The sequence below is a fragment of the Gossypium hirsutum genome, chromosome A07 (assembly GCF_007990345.1).
Source record: "Gossypium hirsutum isolate 1008001.06 chromosome A07, Gossypium_hirsutum_v2.1, whole genome shotgun sequence".
NCBI classification, from domain to species: Eukaryota; Viridiplantae; Streptophyta; class Magnoliopsida; order Malvales; family Malvaceae; genus Gossypium; species Gossypium hirsutum.
In genome coordinates this window covers 27,250,263-27,269,120 of record NC_053430.1, presented here as the reverse complement: position 1 = coordinate 27,269,120, position 18,858 = coordinate 27,250,263, and the positions used below count along the sequence as shown (strand labels likewise).

General features: G+C 35.0%; 2 protein-coding genes across 3 annotated transcripts; both read left to right on the top strand.

Moving 5' to 3' along the window:
• Nucleotides 1-5,596: 5,596 nt before the first annotated feature.
• Nucleotides 5,597-7,198, top strand: LOC107909992 (ribosomal RNA small subunit methyltransferase). The gene is given in 3 exon segments (XM_016837722.2): nucleotides 5,597-5,794; nucleotides 5,797-6,071; nucleotides 6,215-7,198. Coding segments are annotated over 3 exon segments (1,047 nt in total). The 5' UTR covers nucleotides 5,597-5,757; the 3' UTR covers nucleotides 6,950-7,198.
• Nucleotides 7,199-8,926: 1,728 nt separating this feature from the next.
• Nucleotides 8,927-17,390, top strand: LOC107909991 (DNA mismatch repair protein MSH6). Of its 2 annotated transcripts, none has more exons than XM_016837720.2 (20): nucleotides 8,927-10,045; nucleotides 10,434-10,530; nucleotides 10,883-10,988; nucleotides 11,054-11,128; nucleotides 11,340-11,408; nucleotides 11,534-11,617; nucleotides 11,989-12,183; nucleotides 12,371-12,915; nucleotides 13,004-13,133; nucleotides 13,324-13,415; nucleotides 13,528-13,706; nucleotides 13,779-13,981; nucleotides 14,082-14,183; nucleotides 14,518-14,680; nucleotides 14,949-15,238; nucleotides 15,312-15,449; nucleotides 15,821-15,900; nucleotides 15,991-16,090; nucleotides 16,331-16,460; nucleotides 16,928-17,390. In XM_016837720.2, the coding sequence occupies exons 1-20, from the start codon at nucleotides 9,166-9,168 to the stop codon at nucleotides 17,170-17,172; spliced, it is 3,903 nt and encodes a 1,300-aa protein (XP_016693209.1). In that variant the 5' UTR covers nucleotides 8,927-9,165; the 3' UTR covers nucleotides 17,173-17,390. The 2 variants fall into 2 exon arrangements, with proteins under 2 accessions (XP_016693209.1, XP_040973804.1); XM_041117870.1 differs by having other exon boundaries at nucleotides 15,979-16,090.
• Nucleotides 17,391-18,858: the final 1,468 nt, after the last annotated feature.

Genomic DNA, 18,858 nt, shown 5'->3' with positions numbered 1-18,858 from the left:
TTTCAAAAAAGAATCAACTTCTTGTTTTTTTAACAGAAATATAATTAAATGTTAATTTTTTAAACATGAAAGCTCGTATGATAATATATATATGTGTGTTTATTTTTTTAATTTTTATCAACTTTTTTTTATATTTTTTTGAATTTTAAAATATTTTATAATTTTTAAATTATTTGTTGAGGTGATATATAAGATAAATATTGTTATGTTGTATTTTGTATGGTATTTACGTGAATTATCATGTAGTTTAATATTTTAATCAATATTTTTATTGGAAAAAAGTATTTTAAAATTTTTTAAAGGTTGAAGGACTTAAGGGAACTTTCGAATAGTTGATTCATGACTGTTCCATCTAAAATTAATACCGACCTGGCACGGTAAAAGAAAATACATAAATAATATGACAAAGAAAATAAGATGAACTAATAAGAATATTTGCACGAACGTTATGATTTATATAAATATGTTATTGTGAACAAAAATATGATATAAAAATGTACATAAAATACTAATATATCAATTGTCACATTTTAATTTCAACTGGTCAGAAGAAATGCATTTTTTAAAGAAAATGTGTGATTTTATTTTTTGAATTATCAATGCACTTAACATAGGCAATGCTAAACATATATTATTATTTTCTATAAGATTTACTTTTGCTCTTAACTTTTTTGTATTTTTTCTGTTTTATACAGTAACTTTTTAAATTCTTAAATTAGAAAAAAAAATACGTTTTATTGTGATTGAACTAATAAAATATACTTTTTGTTGCAATAGTAATGTTAACTCAACAGATAAGAGTGATATATTTTTAACTTTATTTTTAATTTTTTAATAGCTCACTATTCTCTTATTTATGAGTTAAAAAAGATTACGAGTAATTTTAAGCATTGTGTCAAAAAGACTAGATATCATCGGAATCAATAATGAAATTATTTTTATGTTTGAAGGTTGGCAATTTTTTAATATTATTTATAATAATATTAATAAAAATATTTGGGTTATTGAGCTTTTTTTTTTTACTTTCAAAAAATTTCATGAAAAAAAAAATATGAATTATGAGGCTTTTTCCTTGGATAAAAATGATATTTCATAAAGTAATGTCTTAAATTTATTTATTCAATATACATTGAACTAGGTTAATACTGATGATATTGTAACTTATTTTAATACTGAGGTACTAAATATATTATTTTCCATGTTATTACAATAACCATTTTAAATTGACTTAAAATTTTAAGTTATTCTAAATTATCGAGATTATATCAATTAGGCATTTTAGTATAAAAATCTTCCATTTAATTATTAAGTGATACGCCCAAAAATCTAGTTTTGAGGTTTTTGAAATTTTTACTTAAGTTTTATTGTTTGTTTTTTTTTCTTTCTTTCTTATTTTTTTATTTTTAAAAGTTATGCGATAATGTTCTATTTATTTAAAATTTTCATGTTAAATTTAGCTATATAAGATTTCATGTGTCATTTAATAAGTATACATTTCTATTGACATGCTAATCATATTCAATTGTTATTTACCAAATTTATAGAGAAAATACACATCATCCTTTAATTTAATCATTATACATATAACACTTTCATGTTTCCATAATAATCCCAATCTCATCACATTATTAAATTTCACAGCTCATAACTCATGTTTCCAAATCAATTTCAAAATACAAATATAATCATAATTCCAATTCTCTTCGTATATAAATCATCAGTGGTGGAGCCAAGGGGCATGTAGTGGTCCCGATCCCTCCTTAAAATATAAAATTTTTCATTTAAACCTTTTATAATTTATAAATTTTGAATTAGTAATAGTGTACTTTGACCCCCAAAAAATAATAAAAATTTGATTTAATATTTTAAAAATTATAAAGATATAGTCTATTAAAATGGTGAAATTACATTTTTACTATCGTAATAATATACAATTTAATTTCGGCCCCCCAAAAAATTTTTCTAACTCCACTACTATAAATCATTCATATTTCACTTATACTATTTTCATATCCATATATGAAACTTTATAGTTCCCTCATGTAATGTGCATTCACATATACACTTTACTTAACAATTCATCACATAACGATTTTATATAGACACATATATGTTAAGGAAAAATGTAAAATAGACATATGTTATTTCAAATGTTTTCATAGCTATCAATTTATTTCACATAACTATTTTATTTAATATAGTATAACTATATATACATATTTGTAATTTAGCTGAGCTAATCAGCTAGTCCCATCGGCCTGTCATGCTAAAGTTGATTAATCCTTTGTAAAGTACCTTATTAAAAAATATGGATATTCAGGACAGGTCAAACCAACCAAGGACGATGCAAAGTAGAAAACAAATATCAATTCCATTGTAATATGTAAATGCGCGGTTTTGTGAATTGATAACAAATATCACCTTTCATTTTGTGAAATGGTAACAAATTACAACTTCAATTTTGTGAAATGATAAGAATATCAACTTTAATTTTGTTAAATGATAAAAATATTCCTTTAAAAACATAATCAAATAAATATAAACGTTCAATACAATGATAAAATTAATCAGTCCAAATGTCGGTCAAAATCTGTGCCACATCTGGGTGGTCGACGATTGTGTCTTTGAGTGAGGTTGTGGTCTTGATAGCTCATTTTTTCGCCTTCGGTTGATTGCGGTCCTTGCATTCTTGGTTGCCATCATGCATCCTTCAGTCTAGGAATAGGTGGTTGGGAAGATGACCCAACTTGGTAGAACAAAGATCTTAGAGGTATTTACATCACAAACAATGAAAAAGCATAACCACGTTAAGTCCCATACATCGATGGAATAATGAGCAGACTTTTCGTCAGTGCCTGAAACATAGACAGCCTATACATTGTCATCGACATCGTTGTCGTTAAAGGTGCCGATGGCATAGGTGTGTAATACATCGGGGACAGATGTACTACACTCCAACCTGACATAGGACTAGAAGCAGAAAAATGTGGTGCATTATATGATGCTTGTGTAAAGATGATAGTGTTAGAATACACATTAGAATAAGACGATACATATTGACTAGTGGGTGGTGTGGGCATTGGTTCTGCAGCCGTCAATGTCAGTTCTTGCTTGGGCGCTAATGATGGACCCACTTCGTCAGTCCTTGGATTTAAATGAGGTATCGTGGCGTACTCGTATGGGGATGATGACACCTTGCCTCTTCTCCGTACAAAAATTGCTTGCCATGGATCGTAAACCATGGTATGTACTCTAGATCGCATGCTAACTCCAAAACGATAATAGGTTCGCGAGTAGGTAAGAAATCATACAGATTATTCCACATGTTGATATGTTGGGAGTGGAATACCAGCCAATTTTCATTCTGCTGTTGCAAGTCGATAGGATGCAGATTGTCAAGGTCTTGAGGTGCCACGAGAATCGATAGCTGAAATCTTAACTGCTGGAACACTTTATCAATATCGTGCATCTCAATGGTCACATACACTACCAATGGGACCTTCACATGCTAGATGTTGGGGTTCACAAAGAATTCATTGGGGATGACTTCTCGAATTGTCGAATCCTTGTATGGTGTTCATTCAAACTATATTAATGTGATAAAAACATTAATAGAAATCGACTATGTTAATATTATATAGTTCAAATTTAAATAAATAGATACCTAATTGGTTTAATAGAAGTTGTATATATTAAAGTTCAGTAGGTAACCCAACATGACTTGGCCCATGGTTCCACCTATTTAAATAACTTGTTAGCATAATAATATTTATTTAAATAAATTTTATTATTAAAATATCTACTGAATTTTACCTTATTACGAGTGGGAATACATACGGGTAGTTCGCTCGAGGACGTAAAAATGGAAATCGATACTGCACCCAAGATTGCAATAGTAAAATGCAACCACCAATTTTGATTTTTCCTAGTTGCGTTGCCCGACACATATCCCGGTACAATGTTGCCAACACGGTAGACCCCCAACTAAGTTTGCCCGCTCCTTTAAAATCTATGAGTTTCAACAGACACTTTAGATGGATGAGTGTTGGTGACTTGTTCCGCATCAGGATAACCCCGATGATCTGAAGGATGCACGCTCGAGCATGCCGTTCTCTTTCAACTTTAGTCAAATCCTCATCTAGCGCCGTGAATGTTTTTCTTTACCAAGCTATTTCGATCTGACCTCCGTAAATCGTCTCTAGAATTGAGCCTAAAAGTTCACCACATACGCCTCGCCGATCATCAGACTAAATAGACCTGGTGCCTATTGACCCATCCACAGGTAACCTCAACTGTAAATGCACGTCCTCCAAAGTGATAACACACTTGCCGCATGGAAGATGGAATCTGCGCATATCGAGTCTCCACCTCTCCACCAACGCGCTTACGAGTTTTGGGTCCAACTTACACACCCGTCCTGCAAGGGCCACGTGCCAAAAATCGACTTTCCTCAAGTATGGTTCAATCAACGTTGATGGAAGACTGGGTAAATTACGAATATAACATTGTAAAATTCGATCTTCCGCCTATTTACGTAAAAAAATACAAAGTATTAAGTTAATATATAATAATGAAATTAAAAAAAAATAAAACTGAAATTTATTAAAAATTATTCTTACCATTTGTAATTGAATGACAAAAATGTGATTGTCATAATGACAGATTAGAAAACCGACCATTGCTAATTATATAGAATACAAATTAACTTAAAAAATATTTTTAGAAAACATTAATAAAAATTTAATAGAAAATATAATTTAGATTTTTTAGAGTGGTTTGAGAATTTGAGAGAATTTTATGAGAAATGAATATTTATAGTTTTTTTTAATTGGGGGTAATGACTATTTAAAATAGTTGTTGGAAAAGTATCCGTTGGGGGGGGGGAAAACGCTTCCAGTCGACCCATACCCATAAATATTCCAAAAATTAGCCTATTCCTGTAATTTTAAAAAAATGGTATTTTTTGGTAATTTAATCAAAAAATAATTTACCATATATGCTTAAGATAAAGGGCAAATTGCAAAAATAGTCACTTTTGTTTGTCTCAATTTACATTTTAGTCACTTATGTTTGAAATATTACGTTTTAGTCACTTACGTTATCGTTTTGTTACAAAATGATCACTCTACCATTAAACTCTGTTACCTTTCTAACAATAGTGCTACGTGGCAATCCAGATAGATTTTAAATGCCAATTTGGATGCCCAGTTTCTGAGATGAAATTATATTTTTAATTAAAAAAATTTAATTTGATTGCCACGTAGGATCGCTGTTAGGGAGGTAATAAAACTTAACGATAGAGTGACTACTTCGTAATAAAACGATAACGTAAATGACAAACATAACATTTCAAATATAAATGATTAAAATGTAATCTGAGTTAAACAAAAAAGACTATTTTTATAGTTTATCAAATATAAATTAGATGGGATAATTTTGATATTTAATAATAAAAAATTTAAAATATTAATTATATATATATTTTAAAATTTGACATATTCGGCGAATTTAGCCAGTAAATATAGCTAATATTTCACATTCATTAGTCTATCGGGGCCAATTGCAAGCCTAATAGGCTAATAGAGCGGGCCTGTGCCAATCAAAACCCTAGCTCTAGATTTGTAGTTTATATTTTTAATAAAAGATATATTTGCAGTCATAAACTCAAAAACCCTAAAAATCGAGTTTCGTACTGATTTGAGTGATTCCCCACTCTTGCCTCTGCGAATCAATTTACATTCATAGGTGATATTTGTGATGGCGGGAGGGAAGATGAAGAAAGATAAGCAAAAAGGGCCGAGAGCCCCTCCAATCACTACCAAGGTGGTGTCACTTTCCACAAATCCAAAGGCCAGCACATCCTTAAGAACCCTATGTTGGTCGACGCTATTGTACAAAAGGCCGGCATCAAACCCACCGATACCATCCTCGAAATCGGTCCCGGTACTGGTAACCTTACCAAGAAGCTTCTTGAAACCGGTAAAATGGTCATCGCCGTCGAACTCGATCCTCGTATGGTCCTCGAACTTCAACGCCGCTTTCAAGGCACTCCTTTCTCTAATCGCTTAAAGGTATCCCTTCTTCTTTTTTTATAAAAAAAAATTGACCAAATTCTCAACTTTTAGGAGCTTTAATAGTCAATTACCTGATGAATTTAAATGTTCTAGAATTGGGGATTTGACAATGTTGTATAAAATGCTTAATTTTTTTTCAGGTTATTCAAGGTGATGTACTGAAGACGGATTTGCCCTATTTTGATATATGTGTGGCGAATATTCCGTATCAAATATCTTCTCCTCTTACATTCAAGTTACTGTTTCATCAGCCTGCTTTTAGGTGTGCTATTATTATGTTCCAGAGAGAATTCGCAATGCGACTCGTTGCTCAGCCTGGTGATAATCTTTACTGTCGGCTTTCCGTCAATACCCAATTTTATGCTCGGGTTTTCCATCTCCTCAAAGTCGGGAAGAACAATTTCCGGCCTCCACCTAAGGTTGATTCTTCTGTAGTAAGGATCGAGCCGAGGAAACCACGCCCTGAAGTGAATCATAAGGAGTGGGATGGGTTTATAAGGATTTGTTTCATAAGGAAGAATAAGACACTGGGTTCCATTTTCAAGCAGAAAAACGTACTGTCACTCTTGGAGAAGAACTATAAGACCTTGCAGGCGCTGCAAGGCTCACAAAATGTTTCTTTGAGTGGGAATGATGATATGGAGATTGCAAGATTAGGGGATGAGAGTATGGAAATGGAAGATGGAATGGATGATGACATGGATATGGAATGTGATGAAGCAGAAGGAGAAGGAGAAGTGTCTGAGTTTAAAAATAAGGTTATAAGTGTGTTGAAGGAAGGAAAATTTGAGGAGCAGAGAGCATCCAAGCTTAGTCAGGAAAGCTTTTTAACCTTACTCTCTATGTTCAACAAGGCTGGCATACACTTCTCCTGATGCAACCATGCTTTTTCTTTTGAAAGGTTTTGTTCATCTTCCTTAGGCAGTAGGGGTATCCAATTTTGTTTTGGCTTATTTGTTTTTACCAGGTTAACTTAATTGAGAATGTATTTATTTTGTTTGTTGGAAAGTATTATTATCTAGCCAAGCTGTACGCATTACATGCATTCATGCTCTTCTATGTGCCACTATTTGACTGGTTATCTCCTATGATGAATATGAGAGCGCAGAAGTAGTATTCAGCTATGTCACCTGTACTTTAGGTGTGAGTGTGTATCCAACATGAATTATCTTGATTGCATGAATATGGGGTCGGAATTTGTGTTTGACATGGGTAAGTTCTAGCTTTATAATTGCCTACAAAATTTGTAGAGATTGTGGTGATGGAGGCAGTTAACCCCAGGTTAAAGCTTCAGTTGAATTTTATACCGTGAACGCAAAAGAGAGTCTATCTTTCAATGGAAGAAGGAAGTGCATATTGAAGGAATTCATTACCAAACACAATGATCCCAACCATGTCCCTGATGAATTAGTTGAATGCTCATCCCAGGATGATGAAGTACCCAAGAAGCCTAATGTCAAGTCTAAAGAAACAAAGATGAATTAGTTAGTACTAATATTTGATTGCTCCATAGAACCCCAAAAGAGGTATGGAATTCTTCTACTTTATTAACTTCTCCAATCTCTGGTGTTATATATGAATCAACCACTTTTAGCGTTGTGTTGGAAAACAGTTACATTTGAAATGATTCGCATAATTTTCTAGTTGTTCTGCATCCGATAAATTTGTTATTTAATTAAAATGTGTTTTGTAATTCTGGGATTCTATAATTTTATTATTACCCTTCAAATCAACCGTGCTTGTGCATGATACATATTGTACGAAGCTCACATAGAATCAGTCAAAACATTGTTCCATTTCTGGGTATGGAACATAGAATCGGTTCTTTTGCATTCAACGGATATTTTACCAAGATGAGGCTCCATACCTGTTGTTAAAGCATTTCCGTAGCCTCCATGCCCCATGCCTGATGTTACAGTAGCAGAAGGGCGTAGCGACTTTTAGAAATAGTCCCATAATTAGCCCCTTTTTCTTACTTTTAATAACTGGTCATTTCTAATTATAAAAAGAGAGGCAATTTCATTAAAAACAAAATGTTTTTTTTTTCTTTTAATTCTTTTATATTATTATCATCGTTCTCAAAATTCCATTATTGTTGGAACCACCTAAAACACCGGTTCGTCCGGACAGAAGAAAGACATTGTTTTTGTTTTGGTAGAATAAGAGAGTAATAGATTAGCAATTAAGAATTATTACAGCATCTTCAACCTTATTCAGTCACTAACTTCATAAGTTCTACCGGTGGTGATCGATATATCTGTAAATCCATTCCATACCTCGTGCTAATGCTGCCATATGATCTGCTACAGCATTATCCTCTCGGTAAACATGCTGGACTTTAATCTCCCATGTCCGACGAAGCATATTTTTTACTCGCACCACTGGCTCATGATGCAATTCCCGATCCTCCCCATTGATCATCTATACAAAAGCAACGTTATTTACTAATATCACCCTTGCCAAACCAGTCCCCCAAGCAGGACGCAAGCCTTCAAGCGCTCCCCACAGCTCAGCTTCTAAAACAGACCATACTCCGATAACTTTAGAAAATCCAACAATACGTCTTCCCTGACATCTCTAATGACGCCACCTGTTGTCACAGCACTTGAACCTATACGTACTGCACCATCAGTGTTGATCTTGTACCGTCCATCAGGCGAATCCCACAATCTATCTTCCCTGACTCCTAAATGGTTTTTGAGTGAATTTTTCAAGATTGGCCGAACTAATTTTATGATTTTTTAATAATTTATCGCTAGGCCCATATGTTTGGGTTTTGAGGGCCTAATTCTGAATAATTTTGGCCTGTTTGTTTTTTTTTTCAAAAATTATAAATAAAATTAAGGAATGGAGAGAGAGTGCGGATGTGAATTACAGTTCAGAGAGCGCACACACTGCCCAGCAAATTTGGTGGAATTCCCGCCAAAGAAAACCCCGTTGAGGACATTTTACCGGCATATCCCGCCATCTTTCACTCTTTATTTTCTTCCCTTATTTCTACTCTTCCGTTTCGAACAGAAAAGTGATCACACTTCACCTTCCAAACTTCCCTCCCACCCGCCTCTCAATTTTTAATCATTAATCGGTAAAAATGGCACCGTCGCGTCGTCAAAGCAATGGCAGATCACCCCTTGTTAATCAACAGAGCCAGATTACTTCCTTCTTCTCCAAGAAAAACTCTTCTTCCCCATCTCCATCGCCTTCTCCTCCTCCTCCTCTTGCCAAACATACCTCTAAACTTAACCCAATCCCTGGCCCTAAACCTAATCCAAGTAGAAGTCCCATCCCTACTACTCCCTCCCCTGGGGAACCCAAGCTCAAAAAGCCTCTCCTTGTCATTGGCCAATCGCTTGCCCCCACTCCCTCTTCTCCCCTCAACATAACGTTTGGCGATGAAGTGGTTGACAAGAGGCTAAGGGTTCACTGGCCCTTGGATAAGGCGTGGTACGAGGGCGTTGTCAAGTCTTTCGATAAGGTCTCGGGTAAGCATTTGATTCAGTATGATGATTCTGAGGAAGAGGAGTTGGATTTGGGGAAGGAGAAGATTGAGTGGGTTGAAGAAACCACGGGAAGGTTTAAGCGGTTGCGGCGAGGGGGTTCTTTGGCTTTTAAGAAAGTGGTGATTGACGATGAGGATGATGACGTGGCGGATAGTGCGAACGAAAAGAGCGACGATGATGATTCTAGTGATGAAGATTGGGGGAAGAACGCCGAGAAGGAAGTGAGCGAGGATGCTGATGAGGAAGATATGGATTTGGAGGATGAGAAAGAGGAGGAAGAAGAACTGGAGGAGGAGGAGGTGGGAATGAAAATATCGAAAAGAAAGGGCGGTGGAAAGACTGAATCAAAGAAACGGAAGGCGAATGGCGTTGCAAAACCGGAGTTCGGTAAAAAGAGTAAGACCAGTGCGAATGGTAGTACTAAGGAAGAGTTTAAGGTGCCTTCGGTGGAACCGGTGAAGAAGATTGAAAGTAAGTAACGGGGTTTTTTGTGTGCCACTCCTTTTTAGTTGGTTGTTTTTGAAACGGGAAATTAGATAACGAAATTCCTTTCTCCTTGAAAAATAAGTATTCCTCTTATATTGAATGTTTTGTTATTTATTTTCCTTAAATTATCACCTCTAAGAGGATTCTTTTTCTTCCTCTTTTTATCAATGTCCCTCTATTTATGTTCTAACTATGTGGTTTATTTGTTATTGGTGCAATTTACATGGAAATTTACTCTGCTCTGGCATATTTTAACTAGTATGTCGTTCAAAATATTGGATATATAGCAGATTATGTTCCTGTCTGTCTTGTTCTTATGTAATTTACCTGAATGGATGGTTTGAGGTCTGAATATGAGCATGTTTTGCTGCAGCTGATAAGGCATCTACTGCTGCTGACAAGGCTTTGGTGGCTGATGAGTTAGAGAGGTTTGGGAAGCGTGAAGCGGAGAAGTTGCACTTCCTTGGACCGTAAATTCTTGCTTCATTCTTTTAATTTTCCTTCTGTAACATTGATTCCATAAAAATATAAGTTTATGGCATCTAGCTTTCTTTAAATTACTATATCTTGAGGATTTGAAAACATGCATCCAGGCTTTCTTTAAATTGCAATATTTTACTAATTCTGCCATCTGGCATCTTGAACTAACTGGTACACCTGCCATCTGAACTATTAGATTACCAATTATTTAGTAAATGTGGGCTTATGGCATTGCCATACAGATAATTTCTTTGGATATTGAGGCATGTTGTTAGTTCTGATGTAAATATCCAATGCCATGTATTTTTATTCTGAATTTTTTTCTTTTTCTTTGTCTTAAAGTGAGGTGCGTAGAGATGCAAATAGGAAGCGTCCTGGAGATGCAAACTACAATCCAAAGACTTTATACTTGCCTCCTGGTTTCTTAAAGAGCCTATCAGGTTGCCAGGTAAGGGGCATTTGATTCTCAAGTACTTTGAGATATCATTTGACATATCATTGTTGTTTAAGCAGATGGGTAAATTTTATGAACTTTTTGAAATGGATGCACATGTTGGGGCAAAAGAACTGAATTTGCAATACATGAGGGTATGGTCCTATCCAAGTTCCTTCAACTCAAAGTCTCAAACTGATTTTATTTATTTTTTTGTGGACTGCCTTTTTTTATCTTATCTTAGGCCATCTTCACAGCCAGGAGAAAGATAGAAAATAAGGCAGAAGCCCCATGTTTATAAACTGTCTCCTTTTTCATGGTCTTATTTTTTTTCACTATTCCTCTTACATTTACTATCGATTTTAGGGGGAACAACCTCACTGTGGATTTCCTGAGAAGAATTTCTCTATGAATGTGGAGAAATTAGCTCGAAAGGTTTGTCTGATGTGCTTTTATTCCAAGTTGTAGTTTCCATGCGTGTTTTGCCATGGTTAGATCTTTTTGATAAGCACAATCTGTTCTATGGAGGAAAGTTTACTTTATTTTATTGACTCAAACAGGGTTATCGAGTTCTTGTAGTAGAGCAAACGGAAACTCCTGAACAACTGGAGCTTCGTCGGAAAGAGAAAGGTGCCAAGGATAAGGTATGTTGTACTATGCATGATACTACAGAAGATTGGCTCTATTTTTATTGGTTTTCCATATTTTACATTTCCCCTAGATTGGCAATTTAATAAGTATGCTTTTCTCCATGCATTTTTTTTGTGTAATATCTAATTGTCATGGTCCTAATAGCATTTGTAAATGTACAAGTATTCTTAGATGTGATGCTGAGGACCATTAGCCATTTCCATCTGGATTCTGGCCAGGTCATATGATGGCTTGTTTCTGTCATTTTATTAACCCTATATCCATTGTTTTCTAGTATGCTTTTTAGAATTCTTTTCCATAATTTGTTAATTGTATGGGATGATATGGAGCTGTATAACTTATTGATGTTTTTCAATATGTTTAGGTTGTCAAGCGTGAAATATGTGCTGTGGTTACCAGAGGAACCCTAACTGATGGAGAAATGCTGTCATCAAGTCCTGACCCTTCTTACCTCATGGCAGTTACTGAAAGCTGTCAACGTTCACCAAACCAGAATGAGAAGTGGGTTTTTGGCATGTGTGCTGTTGATGTTGCAACTAGCAGGATTATTATTGGACAGGTGGGGATTGTTCCTTGCATGATAATTGCTTAATTTTTATCCTTTCTTTGTTCAGATCTAATCATTAGTCTTATTCCTCTGAATAGTATGTGTCCTTATCCAATGAGATTTACTTTTTCTTATCGTCTCTTGTTTTTTTTTTTTAAGTTGAAAAGAACTGATCTACTCTCTTGCTTCCACTTTCCAGTTTGAGGATGATTCTGAGTGCAGTGCGTTGTGTTGTCTATTGGCTGAGCTAAGGCCAGTAGAAATTATAAAACCCACTAACCTGCTCAGTCTTGAAACTGAGAGGGCAATGCTGAGACATACAAGAACTCCCTTGGTAAATGAATTGGTCCCTACCACAGAATTTTGGGATGCAAACAAAACTGTTCACGAAGTCAAAACTATCTACAAGTGTATTAATGATCAATCAGCTGCTGGATCTGTTGATGTGGGTACAGATGCTGCTAATACTTATGAGGATGATGAGCTGGGCTGCCTTCCACCTATCCTTTCCAGTCTACTCAGAGCTGGTGGTAATGGAAGCCTAGCACTCTCAGCTCTTGGAGGCACTCTTTATTACCTAAAACAGGCTTTTCTAGATGTGACATTACTTAGATTTGCAAAGTATGAGTTGCTTCCATCCTCTGGCTTCAGTCGCATTGCGCAAACACCTTATATGCTTCTTGATGCTGCTGCCCTTGAGAATCTTGAGATCTTTGAAAACAGCGGAAATGGAGACTCTTCTGGGTATGTGTGCACACACTTGTAGGTTTTTCTTAATTGTTTTACTTGCAAGTGCCAGTCTTATGCTTAGTCTGTTCTTTTATATGCATAGGACGCTCTATGCACAATTAAATCACTGTATAACAGCATTCGGGAAAAGGTTGCTAAGAACATGGCTTGCTAGACCATTATATCATACTGATTTGATTAAGGAACGGCAAGATGCTGTAGCAGGCCTAAAGGTGAGTTTTCCATTATAGTTGTGACTTACATCAACATTGATTCAAGCATTCAGTTGAATTTGCCTGAATAACTAATTACACAACTTTCAAGCATTCCATTAATCTTTGATTAGTGTTAGGTCTTCATCAGAGTGTCTCTTTTGCTGATATTTACTGCTTTGTGTATAATGTTGTCTTTTCTTCTATCTAGGGTGAAAGTTTATCACATGCACTTGAATTTCGAAAGGCATTGTCCAGGCTTCCTGACATGGAGAGGCTACTTGCACGGATCTTTGCTAGCAGGTAAACCTTGGATGAAAATGCAGCTCATTCATGTGTATCCCATTCATCTTGTGTGGAGAATATATTGAGCATTCCTTAATAATATTTAAACTGTTGTTGTGCTTGAATGCAGTGAGGCTAATGGAAGAAATGCACATACAGTTGTTTTATATGAAGATGCGGCAAAGAAGCAACTTCAGCAATTCATATCAGCACTACGAGGTTGTGAATTAATGGTTCAAGCATGTTCTTCCCTTAGTGTTATTCTGAAAAATGTGGAATCTACACAGCTTCATCATTTGTTAACAACTGGTAATGTGAAGTATATCTTTTTATATAGTTACTCAAAGATATCTGGCCTCTTATGTTTTTAACGCTGCACAGGTAAAGGTCTTCCAAATATCAATTCCATTCTTAAGCATTTCAAAGATGCCTTTGATTGGGTTGATGCCAACAATTCTGGACGTATAATACCTCACAAAGGAGTTGATCTGGAATATGACTCAGCATGTGAAAGAGTTAAGGAGATTGAATCTAGTTTGACAAAACACCTCAAGGAGCAGCAGAAGTTACTTGGAGATTCATCAGTAAGAATTTTGTTAACAAGTTCTTGGAGGTTCCAATGATATAAGTAGTTGTTTAGTTCTTGTAATGTTTTACTAAACTTTGGATTGATATCTGCCATAGATAACCTATGTCACGATTGGAAAAGATTCGTATCTATTGGAAGTGCCAGAAAGCTTGCGCGGGAGTGTCGCTCGAGATTATGAGTTATGTTCATCCAAGAAGGTAATTTGCTTTCATTGGGGTTACCTTTTTGGATTAAACTTAAGATATATTTATCCAATTGGTGGTAGATATCTTTTGTTACAAAGCTGTCATGTTATCAAGTATTGATTATAACAGCTGCAAGCAAGCTTTTTGCTTGGTCATATGTGTTACGCAGATGGATTATGCTTTCCTCAGTTGCAATTTTCAAGTAGGCTGTTTGTATCTAGCCAGAGGCTGCAGATGTGTTATGCTTGTTATTTACTTGTTTTAAGTGTTTTGCTTTGTACGTTGCCTGAGTTGCGCAATGAAGTACTCATAATTTTGCTGTGTACCTCCTGCTTGACATGCATAGGGCTTCTTCCGGTATTGGACTCCATCTATCAAGAAGTTCCTGGGAGAACTCTCGCTAGCTGAATCTGAAAAGGAGACGGCTTTTAAGAACATTCTTCTGAGGTTAATTGGACGATTCTGCGAGGATCACAATAAATGGAGGCAACTAGTTTCAACAACAGCAGGTATGCTTGCTCACTTTTATGCAATCTGCACTGAAGCTTGGTTTATTTATTTATCATTTTTTGCCAATTTAATCCAGTAGTTTCTTGTTTTAGAGCTGGTTTGGTTTAAACGTTTTTTGTTCCCTGGATATAGTGCATACATCTAAGCTTATATTTTAGCCAAATACTTTAATTTAGAACCGAGACTGCATGTAGTTACAGAAATTATAAAAGATAATGCAATACAGATTAATTTACTTAGCATATCTGAACTGGTCTAACTTTGCAGAGCTGGATGTACTGATCAGTCTAGCAATAGCAAGTGATTTTTATGAAGGTCCTACATGTCGTCCTCGTGTCTTGGGCTCTTCATGCTCAAATGAAGTGCCGTGCTTTTCTGCAAAAGGTTTAGGACATCCTATTCTCAGAAGTGATTCTTTAGGCAAGGGTGCATTTGTCCCCAATGACATCAGTATTGCTGGTTCTGGCCATGCAAGTTTTATTCTTCTTACTGGGCCTAATATGGGTGGAAAATCAATTCTTCTTCGCCAAGTTTGCTTGGCTGTGATTTTGGCTCAGGTAAATTTTTGCTTCCTGCTCATTGTAGAGTGTCTCATTGCGTTCATTGGCCTTAATGTTGCCTTTTTCCCAGGTAGGAGCTGATGTCCCTGCAGAACAATTTGAACTATCTCCTGTTGACCGAATCTTTGTTCGGATGGGTTCCAAAGATCATATTATGGCTGGACAGAGTACATTTTTAACAGAGCTTTCAGAAACTGCATTAATGCTGGTAACTTATTTCATTCTGATCTAAAGCAACCCCTATATGTCTATGTCCTGATTGCAGCAAATGTCTTATATGTGAAAGTTTTCACATCCATCTATGTTACTTTGAATTTTCAAAAATTAAAAAAATTCAAAAGAGGCGTAATTGATATTTCTTCACAACTGTTCTTGTCATCTCTCACATCTTTGTTTGTTTTCACTGGCACAAGCCAGTGCAATTTCACAATCTACATGAGCAGAAACAGTGTTTTATTTATTTCAGTTATCCAGAGTATTTAAGTCTTGTCCAAACTAATCTTTTCCTTTGTAGATGCGCTAAATGCTATTTCTAAAATTTTAATATCTGTGAAAACATATTCATGATGGTTAATGCAGTCCTCTGCAACTCAACATTCACTTGTGGCGTTAGATGAACTTGGACGTGGAACATCAACTTCTGATGGACAAGCCATTGCGTATGTTGCTTTCCTATTTAAACACCTTTGCATATCTATCTGGTACTTTTGACTTAGTTATGGTTTCTCATTACTCAGTATCTTTGACAGGGAATCGGTTCTTGAACATTTTGTACACAAGGTGCAGTGCCGAGGGATGTTTTCAACACACTACCACCGTTTAGCTGTGGACTATAGGAACAATTCCAAGGTGTGTCTGCTTTCTGTTGGATAATATATTTTTTAAACTGAAGTTTATAGCATTTATAATTGGCAAATTATATTAGGTGCAAAGAGAGAATGAGATATTTTGAGTTGTACAGCATCAGTTTGAAGTCTTATCTGCCAATTTGTTGAGTGAAAATTTGTAAAATGCAGGGCTCGTGGCTATTTTAGTGTCTGTTCAATTTCCTCAAGTTATTTATTATTTGTCTTTAATAAAATTTTACAGGTCTCTCTCTGTCACATGGCGTGCCAAGTAGGAAATGGAGTTGAAGGAGCTGAAGAAGTTACATTTCTTTACAGGTTGACTCCTGGTGCCTGTCCAAAAAGTTACGGAGTGAATGTTGCACGAATAGCTGGTAAAGTTATTTGTAACTTTATTTTCTCTTTGCTGAGGATCTACATGTGGACTTGTGGGAAATGGGCCCTCATTAGCTTCTATGCTTTGATATGTATAAATATAATATGGAGATTAACTTGAGTAATGTGTACTGTGGGTTGAAACTATAAGGACCTTCGAAGTCCATTGAAGGATGTGGTGTTTAGAGTGTTTAGAGTATGATAGCTTTAAGGATTCCATGGAGCATATCTCACCTACTAGGAAAAGATTTAGCTTTTTGTTGAATTTTCCTTGAATTTAGTTCATATTCTCATATAATTGAAATGTGCATTAATCAATATCTTCTGTTATTAAGAACCTTTAGGACAAAAAGACGTAGATGTGTTTTGTTGTATTTATCTAGATCTTTGTTTATAGAGAATCTACTGAATTGCAATATTTTAGCATCTGCTATGATGAATGTCACCTGACTGGTAATCATTTCAGGTCTTCCTGACTCTGTACTACGAACAGCTGCCAGTAAGTCTAGAGAATTTGAGGCTGTATACGGGAAACACCGAAGTGAGGGATCTGAAGACAAGTTGCCAATGCAAAGTAGCCTTGACGAAATGGTAGTTTTTATTCGGGAATTGATCAGCCTTACACGCTTAAAGACATGCGAGGAGGGCACTTGTATTAGGTCATTGACTCAACTTCAACAGAGGGCAAGGATGCTTCTGCATCAACATTGATTGAATGAATCCATGTAATAATTGTAATTTTCCCAGGGTCATTCATTTTCGGAGAGAGTTAGTGATGTGAATATGATTGTGACTAATATGCTATCTAGCATTTTGTAAAGTTTGGGTGGGCTAGAAAATTGGAAAACATATTAGTTGGTAGCTAGAAGGTTGAAATGAGCTGACCAGCATTTTTGTACAGTGCATTTCTAATGAGAAAATTTTGTTGACATGATTGCTCTATCTCTTTTACTGAAACACCTAAAGCTGAAGCAGTTTGAATTAAGTAATTAGCAGTATTTGTGAAATTTTGAGTGATCAAGTTCGACATTGCTTAAAGGTCATAATGCTTGGCACTCGTTAAATATAGTATTGGAGGGCATGTTAGACAGGATTGAGTCCCAACGCCCAACGAAGGAAAATTAAAAAGCACGCTAATTAATGGTTTCAAAGGAATATAGGTGGCGTGACATACAAAGCCAAATTCAAGGCAAAGAGGATGTGAATTGTGCCTGTCTGAAACTCCAATTGTAGCCAAAACTATGTCTTGTGGAACGGTTTTATTTATGGCGTTACTACTCTAAGGTAACCAAAAGCTTAAACTAATCCATCCCCTTTTTGCACTAACCAAAAGCTTAAACTAACCCATCCCCTTTTTGCACTAACAAATTCCCTGGTTTTGTTGTGTTTCAATATTTTGAGTGCAGGAATCCTCTGTTTTCATGGGCTCTTCTTTTTCCATTTTCAATTCATGTTTTTAGTGGGTGGAGTTTGATGTATTCAATCCTTGTTTAACAATGGAGGTATGACTTTGTGATTGTTGACTATTGGATGGATAAGCAGAATCAAACCATCATCATTATTAATTTGTGATTTCAATCCAAATTTATTTTTTTCAATTTATTTATTTTTTTCAATTTATTTTCGTGTGATTTAAATTTCTTTTGATTTTAACGTGTTGACGTGCTCTTATTGAGAGTCCCATAAGTTTACAAGTCAAGAGATATATCATACAAGTCATGAAGTCGAATTCAACTGTGTACAACCTCTTTAATTTTTATGGTTCATTTATTCAAACATTATAAGGTACTTCTACACTATGAATCTACCAAGATTATTGGAAATAAAATCTAAATTAGAAACAATAATATCAGACTTGTTGATGTAGTCATGAATATGTAAGATTGGAGCTTACTTCAGGGCACCCTAAGTTTAACTCCAATAAAATTGATTTAACAAGTAAATAAGTTGGTTGAATTTTCCTTAATGTTTATAATAGTAATATTTTTTTCTAGTTTCCCTAAAAAAATATAGGTGGTAATTATAGTGCGAATTTTAGTGATGCGATTTCAATACGATCCAAAATGATTTTAGCCATTTAACTGATAAAAATAAATTTAAACTATTAAATATGTCAACTCGATACTTACATTGAAAAATGAGTTTTTGACCTAAATCATTAAATATATATTAAGTACAACTATGACAGAATTTGAATTATCAAATTATTTATCTTTTTTTTTTATTTTTTAATTTACTGGCATCTTTTTCGTTTCTTTCCTTTTCTTTCTTTAGTTTTTTTTTTCAAACTTCTAAAAATCAAGTTCATCTATTTAATTATTTTAAAAATCAACATAAATAACTTGTAATATGTTATATTTTTAACAAAAAATTATTTAACACGATTGATTTTATATA

Bases quoted from the DNA above. Each gene is read 5' to 3' on its own strand.
- LOC107909991 (XM_041117870.1), top strand. From the start codon at position 9,166: ATGGCACCGTCGCGTCGTCAAAGCAATGGCAGATCACCCCTTGTTAAT. The intron at 13,707-13,778 runs GTAATGTGAAGT...AACGCTGCACAG, and splicing joins TCATCATTTGTTAACAACTG to GTAAAGGTCTTCCAAATATC. The intron at 16,091-16,330 runs GTGTGTCTGCTT...AAAATTTTACAG, and splicing joins ACTATAGGAACAATTCCAAG to GTCTCTCTCTGTCACATGGC.